The 13,386-nt window shown below is 34.2% G+C and overlaps 1 protein-coding gene across 2 annotated transcripts in view; it reads left to right on the top strand.

Annotated features, from left to right (window-relative positions):
- WDR7 (WD repeat domain 7) overlaps nt 1-13,386 on the top strand; it is a 388,194-nt gene that overhangs the window by 227,509 nt on the left and 147,299 nt on the right. For both annotated transcript variants that reach the window (XM_001084877.5, XM_001084992.5), the window contains one exon: nt 10,571-10,792. In XM_001084877.5, the coding sequence (XP_001084877.2) occupies nt 10,571-10,792 (222 nt within the window). The remainder of the gene's footprint in view (nt 1-10,570; nt 10,793-13,386) is intronic.

Here is a 13,386-nt window from a genome sequence, read left to right as displayed (position 1 = left end):
CAAAAGCCTCTTAGATTTGGGGAGCAAATTCCATATGTTCTGTCAGTAGATGTAAGGAAAACATTGGCAGATGTGTCACAAAGCAACTAAAATATGTGTTTAATACAGTGGGGGAAATTCTTATGCCGCTAACACAGGATTAGTTGTACACACACTAGCTTTGATCATAATGTGAAAATTTGAAAGTAAATGTTGAAGTGCCCTATGACAGCCATTTTTAATCAGTTCATTTTCTTGATAGGAGGCAAAGAAGAAGACACAGAAAACTTAAACTGTATCTTATTGACTTTAGGTGCACAGGTTGAAATTTATGTGTTAGCCATACAACCATGTACAGTTTTATTTTTTTGTATCACTAAAATTTATTTGACATATTTTGTAGAAATTGCAGAGCTCTAAGTTGTGCCAACAAATGAAAATAATATGTAATTTCATATAAGCACATTTGGTTTAGGAAAAGAACTTAATTACATACATTTAGAATGGCTTGGGTCCACAACATAGCATTCATCCTCCACATGAGCCTATGAAACCTGGATTCACCACCAGGACAGCGAGATCTTGAGTCCTTTCTCCCAACCTGGATTATCACCAATCTATGTCTTTGTGTGTTCCCATTTAATAAATTTAGCTTTGAAGTATTTGACTTCAAAGACTTGGGGTACATTGGATGACTTCTGTAGTATTTTAAATTCTTTTAAAGCCAAGTTGTTTTAAAAATGAGTGTTAAAAGATTTTTGTTTATTTTTAAGATTTTTTCCTATTGTTAGCAAGCTTTTTTGAAAGACTATTGTTATATATCTGAGAAAATTTGACATTTTTATGGCATTGTACTTTATCCCTCCTTTAGCAACCCTAAGAATAGCAAGTAGGTATGGAAAATGTTTGAGCCATACATATAGGAAACAATTTATTTACACTGTGAAAACTCCACTGAGGGCCAACATTTTTCTCATTATGATTCTAAAACATGTTTTAAAAAATCTCAAAAGTGTAGTTCTAGCTTGCTTAGGTATCATGTCTTGGTACCTTCACTAAGAATGCTATATACTTATGTGTGCATGCATAATTATGTACATGTAATGTATTTATGTATATGTAAATATAGAATTAACATTTGATTACCAGCATACAATGATAATTAAAAAGATAGATCTTAAAAATAAATTGTTAACATTCCATTAGGCAGCCAGGTTAATTAATTAATTAATTAATTTAGAGATGGGATCTTACTCTGTTGCCAAGTTTGGCCTTGAACTCCTGGGCTCAAGCAATCCTCCTACCTCAGCTTCCAAAGTGTTGGAATTACAAGTGTGAGCCACCATGCCCAACCTCAATTTGGATAGTAGTCAGGAGAAAGGTTAAGTTATTCTGATTAAAGTACATCTAAAGACAATTTGAATGTAACTCACTTTCGAAGATCTAGTTTGAAATATATTTTGATTGGATACCTTTCACTATCATGTATTGCTTTAAACTCAGTACAGTATGCAATTTTATATATGCTTTTTATAGTCAGGGTGTGCTGATAATGCCATATCACATTTAAAATATCCTTGGGACCGAGAAAAGAGAAATAAATTAAAATGAAAATTTTCGAAGAATATTTTACTGGTCTTAAAATAGAAAGAATTATTTTGTAGCTTTATTGACTAACAGTTGTAGGGCTTTGAATGGTGTGCTCAGACTATTTTTTCTAACTATATGCAGACATTGTGCATAGTAAATCGTGTCTTAATTCTGAAAGTTCGCTGGTACTCCAGAATGTCAGTATTAAATTAACAAAGTTCACTTTGCTAAGTTTGCTCTTGGTCTTTAATAATTAATCAAAATCTAATATTAGCAAATACACTTTATTGCAAATGAAACAAGGCTGTAAAGAACCATAATAGAAAGTATTTTCTAGCTTAATCCAAATTATTTTAGTCACTACATATTACCATTTAGTTTTCTGCTGTGAGATCTTGCAACTCACTGTTTTTCTAGTCATTTATGTAAAGTCCTACAAAGTCACGGTTATCTATTTTTAAAACTATGTCTTATTAAATGCAAATTGTATTTTTCAATTTGCCAGGCTGTAAATAGTAAAACCAAATTATCTTTCTATACATATGATTCTCAAACATATTATTAAATATTTAAAAGTAAAGAAACACTTTTATTGTGTATTTTTATTTATTATGAACAAATAGACATTTCTGAGCTTTCAAAGGTGTTTTAGGGTATATTGCAGTTTATACCAAATTTAGAAAATATTTATATCAATATGAATGTCATTGGGACTCCATCTTGTGCCACAAATTTCTGGCATAAAATTGTTATGTTAACACAAATCTTAATATAATGTGTTGGGTTAAAAAAAATCCTAATGATATGTTTATTTTATAGTTTATGTTTTCAACATAGTTATCTTGAAGGGAGTTCTGACTGAATTCAACTACATTATTTTGATTTTTACTAGAAATGTACTTATATGTATGTTAAGTCAGCTGGAACAAGTATTATGACACTCATTTCTAAATAAAGAATTGAATGTTTGAGAACAGTATTTTCAGGTCAAAGCACAGTTCTGAAAGCGTATTCTCAGAGTAGTAAATTGGTGGTATCTACTTATCTAAGGTTTTAATACCTAATGTAATAATAGAGCCCCATCAACGTATGGCTAATAGCACATATAAAGTATCTGCTAGTAGTCCATCTCTCATAAAACCGCCTTTAGCCTTAATTCAAATCCATTGATTCCTATTCCAGTTAAAACCCAAGAACTTAATATGTCTTTTAATCCTTTTATTGTTAGCTAGGATAAAATTAATTTTGCCCTAGCACTGCACAAAGCCAATTAACATGATCTTTAGAGTTATTTAGTAAAGTGCTTCAAACTGTTAAATTTATCTTGACCTCTTGGTCGCACTCTCTGACTGCTTTTTAAATGAAGTAATCAATACCTCATAGCCCTTTAAATAGCTTACACTTCTCAAATATTTTACCTGTATTCTAGTTAAGCTGTAAGTAAAGTGTTTACTCCTGTTTGTGTAAATCTAGAGTCAATTATGCTAAATCTGAAGACAATTATGTACTTTTGAAAAACACTGTGTGAAGTAAATGGTTGTTTTAATCAAAATTAAAGCCTCATATTTTGTTATAAGTAACCCAATAATGAGACTACATATCATTTTCACACAGAACATGTATTCTGTTTGCAACTTAAAATGTAGAACATTAATGTCCTTTACCATCGCATGTAGCTTCTGTTTTCCACACAGGGCTAGTTGAAGGTATTAATTTTCTTACTGTGATAGGGTGATCAACTGTCCTGTCAAGAAAATGGATCTCTATGTCACCCCTTAGCATGATTAAATGGAGGCATGTCCTGTGAAAAAAATACCAAATTTTCATGAGACAAATGAAACTGTAGAAAGGTTTACTTTTACGGAATTATTTTATTTTTAATATCTCAAAATCTTCCATTTGGTTGTCATTTTATTTGTAGGAAAACATTGCAACTAATTACATATTTCTTCTATTAACAGAAAGTACAGGCAAGCCAATAATTTAAAGATATTTCCAAATTTGAAAAATTGTAGGAATGAGAAATTGCTGTATTATTTTTAGAACAGTAGCAGGGATGGGCATCTCTACCTTATAGAATCACTAATCAGTCAGTGTCTCCTTTAGGGACTCCTCTGCTTGTTCTTTTTTGCCTCTTTCCTTGTTAATGAAGGGCTATCATCTTTTTAGATCTGAATACTGACAAAAATTACATACTGTAGAATTTCAGCATCAGTAGTGTTAATTGCCAGTTGGATGGTGTTCTTATGAGCCTATGGACATGCCAACCTTTAAACTACACCAAGTGATGTATTTGACAGCTAATTAAGATTTCATATTTTGGACACTTAGCAGAGGGCACCTGTTACGATTCTTTCTATTAGCTTAGGGATAAAATTTACAAATGACTGTTTCAAAGTACACGGTTAAAACTTCCCTAAAGTCTTAATTCCTTCCCCTGGAGTGGGAGTTAAGACAAAATTGAGGCAATTAAACAAAAAGAACATAAAGAAGGTGGGGGACCAGGGATGGAGGCGGAGCTCACCAAATGCCCCTGTTGTTTCATTTCCTACTGGAAGCAGCCCATGTGTGCTTCTGTGCCCCCTCCCGCTTCAAGCAGTGGCCGTTGCAGAGGCTGAACGGCTGGGGTCAATGCCTTGCCTATTGATCAGTATCCCTGCAGTCCCTTGCTCCAGCAGCTGCTTCATTGGCTTCTTTCAGGGCCTGCTTCAGTACATTAGAATAGAAATCCATAACCAGAGCTGTGCTCATCCAAGCAGGGGAAGAAACTAAATTAAATGGTATAAAACAATCTTGGATCAGGAGTTTGTGCCAATTCATCTTGATCTAAGATGTCACACCAGGCTCTCTGTCTGAGCACCTGGGCTAGAGGCAGCCATAGTGAAAATAGATGGAGCTGCGATCATTCATTTGTCAGCTAAGGAGCAAGGCAGCGGTTAGCAATTCCCTTCTGCAGAGGTCAGCTGACAGAACAATCAGTGCAACTGCAGAATAGAGCTTTCCTTTGAACTATTGTTATGGAGCATGCTCTTGCTGAGACATGGGGGAGGGGAGCTGGGTTTGCTTCCTGTTTCAAGAATGCTATGTAAAGAGTAAAATATGTAGTACATGAATCTAGATGCAGTGCCACAGAGCTTTTCCTCCTTGTGCCTGTTCTTATACATAAACAAAATTGGTTTTAAATGCATATCCTGAGATACAGATTATCAAAATGTTAAATATCACTTTTTCTAGAATTAAGGTCCTTCTAAACACAGAAGGCAATGATTATTGATTTTTTTTCTTCTTAGTATGGTGATGCATTTAGGTGGTTTCTTCCCTTTAGTTACCATAGCTATCACAGATTGGTGTCATACTTTGAATCTGTAATAGCATACACCTGCTAATACTTTTTTACTGGCATTTCCTCTCTGTCTTTAAAAAGCTAGAAAATTTCCATGAAGAGAGAGAAATGCATACTTTGGTATCAGACTAGAAGATATTTTAAATATTAATTTAAAATATTTTTTATAAGAAATATAATTCACAAAATATGATTTATCATGACAAAATAATTTGTAACATTGGAGGAGCATCATTATTAATCAACCTGCATGTGATCAGAAATATCCTATACAAAATCCAACAAATTAAGAAAATGGGTCATAACTAAACTTTTACATGAGCAATCAGAATAGTTTTAAAGATAAATCTATTATCTGTGGGCTCCTTTTTGATTTTTTCTTTCTATACACTACCTAAAAGTGAATGGCAAACATCCAGAAATAACTTAAAGAAAAAATAAAGTATGATGTGCAGGAGCTAAGAAACCATAACAGCAACAACAAGAAATCTTTTTTATACTCATAATTGCACCAAATATTTCAGGAATCCAAGTAAATAATACTCCAGTGTTACCATCTTAGTTTTCTAGATAACCAACCCACCTTTTTCCCTTATATACTTTAATGCCACTTTCTCACTTTCAATTATTAGATTCTTTATAATATCCTATAATTTCCATTTCTTAGACTCAACTAGGTCTTCTTGCCAACATCCAGATTTTTTTGTGCCTTTCAGCACAGCTAAACAATGGAATTTAAAGTGTATACTATAAAGTCATGTCCTCCAGAAGTTTTTTAAAGTCAGCTTCTGGAAAGGCTGTATCTACTTTTGTTGCCAGGGTTGTTTTGTTCTGTTTTGTTTTAATCAGTATTTTTTAAAAGAACTTAGGCTATGTCATCTCAAAATTTTCTGCCATATTTCCATCTTCTCAGACCTCACCGTGTATTGTAAAGCTCTCCACTTCCTGTGTCTTCTGTTTAACATCACAAAACCAAATCCACTGTAATCTCTCATCTTGATTTCTGCAGTACCCCCAAGTGATCACCCCGCTTCTAATATTCTTTAAACTCTGCTTACAGTCGATTTTTGAAACCCGAAATCTAATTAAGCTGTTCTGTAGTTTAAAACCCATCTTGCATACCTTCCCACTGTTTATGGGATACAAATTGGAATGTGCATATGACTTACAGAATCATATATGATCTGACCCTTGCCTGCCTCTCCTGCCTCATTTTCTGCAGTTCTCCTCTAGGGTTATAGAGTTCCAGCCAACTTACCTGTCCTTGAAATAGAAATCCACAGACTCCTTCATGCTTTAAGTTCTTAAACATAACATTTTTTCGATCCAGAAAGTTCTCATTGGTTCTGTAACCTACACATTTCCAATGCCTGTTTAGTAGCCCTTAAGTTCAATGAGGGCAGGGCTTTACTTTTCTTAACCGTATTAATTTTTATGTAGCCTAATGCCAGGCATACACAAGACCTGCAATTCTTACATGTTGAATAACTGAGTTCAATAATGGATGGAATGAACTGCCACCACCATTGGTTCTTATTGTTCTTCACCTGATCATTGTGAGTCTTCTTTTGGTTTTCCTCGACACCAGTCTTGTTTGACCTCACAATTCATCCACCATACTGCCACCACCATGATCCAACAGTGAAGGAATGTAACATCACCACCTTATACAAAACTATTCAATGGCTTTCTGTTAGCTATAGGTTAGAAGTCTTCAGCTTGCCCTACATTTGCTCTCGTGGTTTGGCACCTCTTTAGTTTGCCTTACCTCCAGTAATACGGAAGGACAAAGTAAAATAAATAGATAAAATGAAACAAAATACCAAAAACTATTCAGAGGGCCTTGCTGCTAATTTCCGGGTTGGCATACTGAGCTTTGAGTGACCTTTGTTATACTCATTTAATCAACATATAGTGCAAAGAACTGAAAGTGGCCAGAAAAATTGGGTGGATTAATATTAGAAAGAGCAGAAAGCTGACCTCCAATCAAGATGGCTCCAGGAGTTCACTTTTTTAATCCTTCTGTGCCAAATACATGCTATGATGGATAAAATATACAAAGAGAAAACCAAAGAGACATAACTAGGCTCAAAAAAGGTATCTCTGTGGACCAGTAATGAAATAGAAATGTCATGATCTGGACCGAAACCATTAGCTGCTTTCCAGAAGCAGGCTTTTGGCTCCTATGAGCTAAAGAGGACTTAAAATACATCATGAATAAAGTTTAAAGCCAGGGGCTTGGCTATGGCTTCCTCAGTTCCTGAAAGGACATCGAAAAGATCTGAGTGCATTGCTACTCAGAAAGGAATTGATAAAGAAGAAGCGGGAAATGCATGTATTAAATATGTGACTGGCAATGTTAACCATAATGTAAAATAGTGAAAATAAGTGAGTGCTATTCAACATAGAAACTAGAAGCAAAACAGAGAGAAGAAAGAGATAATCTAAAGACAGTAGAAGGAGAAATAATAAAAATAAGAGCAGAAATTAATAAGATAGAAAGCAATAATACAAAAGATCAAAACCAAAGTACTTTTTAAAACTAATTTGAGGCTGGGCACAGTGGTTCATGCCTGTAATCCCTGCACTTTGGGAGGCAAAGGCAGGAAGATCACTTGAGGCCAGGAGTACGAGACCACCCTGGGAAACATAGTGAAACCCAGTCTATACAAAAATAAAAATAAAAACCAAAACAAAAATAATCTGATAAAACATGTATTTCCAGCAAAACTTTAAAAAAAGCATGAAAAATAATATTAGAGAAGGTATAAATGCACAATGTTTAAAGGACCCATAGCTGCTGCTGTACTTGAGTTTTTTTAATCATATAGAGAACACTGTAAATAATTTCATACCAATAAATTTGAAAATGTAGATGAAATAGATAATTCTTTTAAAATTATAATCTGCCAGAAATGACTCAAGAAGAAGAAAGTCAAACTAAATAAGGAGCTATTAAATAATATGAATTCATAATAAATATTCCTTCCTTCATCCTGCTACTTTTGCCACCATATCCTACCCTCTGACTCCAGACAGGGAGTGTCTCGAGATGCAGACTCTTAATAGTTTCAGAGGAGAATTTTCATGAAACTTCAAGAATCCTTCAGCTGGTTTCAAGGAATGATGGAAGGGGAACCTCAGGGACTGAGAGAGTGAACGTTACTTAACTGATTTTTTGAGGCTTGTATTATGTTGATACTAAGTGTAGAATATGAAAAGAAAATTATAGACCAATCTCACTTATGGGCATGGATATTAAAAAAGCCTATTAGCAAATTTAGTTCAGGATCTGTCTGTTGGTGTGTTTATCTGTTGGTGTTATCAATCTGTCACTGCTTATCCATCCATACGTTTGTTTATCCAGGGTTTACCCCAGATATGGAAGCATAGTTCAAGGCCAGAAAATATATTAATTTATTTTAGGTAACATTGATATAATTATATAATAGATATAAAATTTGATAAAGTCAGAATTGTGGTGGCCTTTAGGGCAGGAGGGCAAGGCAGTGAGGTGAAGACACAGTCCATGGTGGGCTTTGATAATACCCAGGTTAGTTAGTTACTTTATAAAAATTGGAAACCTTTGGAAAAACATCAGTATTTTATAAAGTTCATTAGTTGTATACATGTTCGTCATGATTTCTTTATATATTTTCTACTAATTCTGTGGATGCTTATAATATTGCATAATAAATATCAAGCAAAAAATAATGGTAGACTATCTTTAGAATAGAGTAGAACTAAAAAAGGGCAGAACTGTATAAGTCTTAAAAAATGTAGCAAGAGTGAGGTTAAGAAAGGAAATTTTAAGAAGTAATATTATGTATTAGATAATTCCTATTATTCCCTTTTTATTGATATTCTAATAAATATATAAAATTGTTTTAATTATTTTTGGGTATCCTTCTAATCTTTCTTCTGAATATAAAACTATGCTGAGCTTTGCTGCAGTAACAAGTATTTCTTCAAATATCTGATTGCTGTTTTGCATTCTGGGCCATATTGGATGAAATAATCGTCCTTCTTCTCCACGTATGGCCCATCCCTCTTATTGCCTGGAAAACTTACCCATTGAGTCTTAAATCCAGTGTACTCTCTTTTTTTCATGCACTTGTGAGATTCTTAGAAAACTGAACTGTTTATTTTCATGCTTGTAATTTTCTGATCCAAAGTAGATGCCCAATAAATATTTGTGAAATTAATGGGCACATTAATAAATTACTAAATGAGCAATCTTTCTAAAAAAACAAATGTATTGAAATAAGACTTATGTTCTGTAAAATTCATCCTTTTAAAATGTTGAATTCAGTAATTCTTAGCATATTTGGGGTTGTGCAGATATTACCTCAATCTAATTTTAGAACACTTTCGTTACTCCCTAAAACTAGTACTAATTAGCCATTGTTAACCATTTTACCCCCACTCCAGCCAACCACTAATCTGCTTTCTGTCTCTATGGATTTGCCTATTCTGAACATTTCATATAAATGGAATCATACAATATATGGTCTTTTGTGACAACTTCTTCCCCTTAGCATAATGTTTTCAGCATCATTCATGAGGCATGTATCAGTACTTCATTTGTTTTTTATTGCTGAGTAATCTAATTTTGTATGGATATACTTTGGTTGGTACAAAAGTAATTGTTTTTGCCACTGAAAGTAATGGCAAATACTGCGATTACTTTGGCACCAACCTAATACATTTTCTTTATTCTTCAGTTGATGGGCATGTGAGTTGTTTCCAAGGCTATTTTGAATAATGCTGCTGTGAGCATCCATGTACAAGTCTTTGTGTGTACATGTGTGTCATTTCTGTTTGGGAGATACGTTGGAGTGGAATTGCTGGGCCACATGGTACCTCTGTGTCTAACCTCTTGAGGAACTGCCAAACTGTTTCCAAAGTAGTTATGCCATTTTTATAATGCTCAACAACAAAGCATGAGGCTTTCCATTTCTGTGCATCCTCAACAGCACTGTAATGGTCTTTTTTATTGCAGCCATTCTAGTGAATGTGAAGTAGTATCTCATTGTGGTTTTGCTTTGCATTTTCCTAATGATTAATGATGTTTAGCATCTTTTCATGTGCATATATTGATCATTCATCCAACTTTGGAAAAATATCTATTCAGATTTTTCTTCTTATTGAGCCATAAGAGTTTTTGTATATTCGGGAAATAATTTTTATTAGATAGATGATTTGACAGTAGTTTCTCGAATCTGTGGGTTGTCTTTATCCTTTCTCAATTCTGTCTTTTCAAGCACCAAAGGTTTTAGTATTGATGAAATCCTATGTAAAAATTTTAAAAAATTACTCATGCTTTTGGTCTCATATCTAAGAAATCATTATATAACCCAAAATTACAAATATATACATCTATGTTGCCTTCTTACAGTTTTTTTGTTTTAGCTTTTATATGTAGGACTATGATCAATTTTCAGGGTTTTTTTTTTTTGTTTGGAAGGTTAGAGATAGGGGTCTGTCTAAATTCATTCTTTTGCATGCGAGTAACCATTTTTGTCCTAGTGCCATTTGCTGAAAATACTATTCGTTCCTGAATGTGCAGTCGCGAATGTTTTTCTAATCGTATATCTTTTTTTTTTTTTTTTTGGTATTGATTTGTTTTAAATTGAGATTCTATGTTTTGGTTTTCAGGTTGCTTATCAAGTGTCCCACAAATGAAAAAAATTTCTACATCTTATGAGGAAAGACGGAAGCAAGCTACTGCTATTGTTTTACTTGGCGTAATAGGAGCTGAATTTGGTGCTGAAATTGAACCTCCTAAACTATTGACCAGACCTCGAAGCTCTAGCCAAATTCCTGAGGGATTCGGATTGACTAGTGGTGGATCCAACTACTCGCTGGCCAGACATACTTGTAAGTTTTAAAATTTCTAATGCTGATCTGTTGCTTCTTAGTACATATTATTTGTCAGCAAAAATCTCATAATGTTGAATATATCCTGAGTTTTAGCTCATTTAGATTGCTTGCATGAAGTTAGAAAGCAGTACAATCTGGCACATTTCCCATTAGTTACAGTAACCTGAACTCCTTTTTAAAAGTTAAAACATCGTCTTTTAAATGCTTTTCTTAAAATAACACATTTCTGACCTTTGTATTTTTGCACTGTTAGTCAAGATTTTAGCCAGAATTTATGAAAGCTAGATTCAAGTTAAAGCTTTTAAAATAATTTCTGGAAAACGATGCAATTTGTTCTGAATGTGGTTTGAAAAGTCAGAGGTGGGGTGGAACACCAATCTTTTCTTTTGAAAAGAAAATATATTCATTCTCCTTTCAATAAATAAATGCTCAAACATATTTGTTAAATTAATGTGCATATTAATAAATTTGCATATGTAATAATACATATAAATAATACATGTGTTTATGAAAGAGAGCATACATGATGAATTATGAATTACCCCTGTAATTTAAAAAAATTCCAGTAACAGTTTTTAAATGACTATAGACTATAACAATCAAAATTCAAAGGGCTGTGTCATTCTACTGTCTTTGGTTCTGTGCTTGGTATGTTAATAATAGGTAAGGGTGCTTTAAAATAAGCTCTTTTGGTTCTTCAGTGTCAGAACTCCTTTCAGTAAGGTCAAAGTGTCATGTGGCACCATATGGCAAAATTATTTCCAATAAATTGTGTCCTCTTAAGGAACAAAAATGGTCCAACTGAATACATCACAAAGTATTCTTGTAGAACAAAATGGTATAGACCCCTTTGCTTTTTTGGCCTTTAAGCAAGAGAAAAAGATGCATGTTACTTTGTTATTTATGACAGCAGTGAACTTCACTGGACCATTGTCACATACTCTTGCTGTAAAACTGAGGGCCATGTTAGTGACTTTTATTATGAAAGCCCTTCAGTAGACTTAGCTGCCCCTCCTATAACTGTTTTCTGAAAGACCTCATTCAACAAATACTTAGTGATAATCTCTTTATCTCAATTTAAGAATCAGAGTAATAACATTTAAATTTAAACAATACCACCAACAACCACAATAATGCAACTATTTTGAGCACTATTTTTTTTAGCTCTTTACATTCATTAACTCACTTCATCCTCATGATACCCTGTAAATTGGATCCCTCTTATCTCCATTTTATGCATAAAGCTGGTGGGGCGTAGAGAGATTTAGTTAACCTGGCAAGGATGATACCTTTGGCAAAGGAGTTTTTGTTTCCAGCTAGTCTGTTGTTCCAGAGCTCATGCTTTTGACCATTATTCAAACTGCTGCTGTCCAGTGGCTCCCAGTTGGAAAGGGCTTAATGACTAATATGTGCTATAACTTTGCAATTTATTTATTTATTTTATTTTATTTTTTCAGACAGAGTCTGTCTCTGTCACCCAGACTGGAGTGCAGTGGCGTGGTCTTGGTTCACTGCAACCTCCTGCCTTAGCCTCCTGAGTAGCCAGGATTACGGGTGTAGGCCACCATGACTGGGTAATTTTTGTATTTTTCGTAGAGACGGGGTTTCCCCATGTTGGCCAGGCTGGCCTCAAACTCCTGGCCAGAAATGATCCACCCACCTCAGCCTCCCAAAGTGCTGGGATTACAGGCATGAGCCACCACTCCTGGCTATAACTTTACAATTTAGAAAACACTTTCTTTCCTGTCTTTCATTTGACCTTCAAAATAAACTTAAGATTTCTTCAAAGTGACTCAGCCAAAAAGTAGTAAAACCTAAACCTGAACTCAAGTGTCTTGCGACCTGAGAACCATTTCCCTTCTCCACCTGGGCACATTACTCTCCCTCTACGGCCAACAACTACATGCTTACTGGCCCCTACCTCCCCATTCAGGCTTATTTATCTTTTCTCAAGTTCTTCAAGATCCCTGCTATCCAATCCTAAAACCCTGCTCAAATCTCACCATTTCTACAAAGGGCTCTTGAATTAGTTTAGCTTATCTGTCACTTCAGACAGCCCAGGACTTAACACATGTAGAGCAGGTCCTTATTTAGAAGCTTGGCATTAGACTTTAGAGGTTAATGAAACTTTGACATGATTTGGTATGGTGGCTTTCAAACTTTGTTGCTCAATATCTCCCTGAGAGTGTCAAGAAATAGCTAATCCTTTGCACATTTTATGTTGACAGCAACAACTTTTTAATTGCAAAATGTATTTTCACAGTATCTTGAGGAGATTGTGAATATTGATGTTTAAGAATAAAACTTATGGCTCTTTCTAATATATTCAGTAGGATATTTAACTATTTCATATCCATCATCATCAATTTTTAATAAATACCTGAACAAACTTCTCATTAAAAATCAGAAATCTTAAATCCTTGATTATTTTCTTTGAAGTGGAAATTTCTACCCTCACCATTTTAGGGAAGGAGTTCATTAGCAAATTTAGCACCCAGAAATCAATTCCTTTAAACTACCTAGGTCTTAAAACTATCTGTGCTTCTAAAACTATCTATTCCTTGAAACTTTTAAGATACTCCTATTTGAAG

The sequence above is a fragment of the Macaca mulatta genome, chromosome 18 (assembly GCF_049350105.2).
Source record: "Macaca mulatta isolate MMU2019108-1 chromosome 18, T2T-MMU8v2.0, whole genome shotgun sequence".
NCBI classification, from domain to species: Eukaryota; Metazoa; Chordata; class Mammalia; order Primates; family Cercopithecidae; genus Macaca; species Macaca mulatta.
This window is presented reverse-complemented; position numbering and strand designations above follow the sequence as displayed.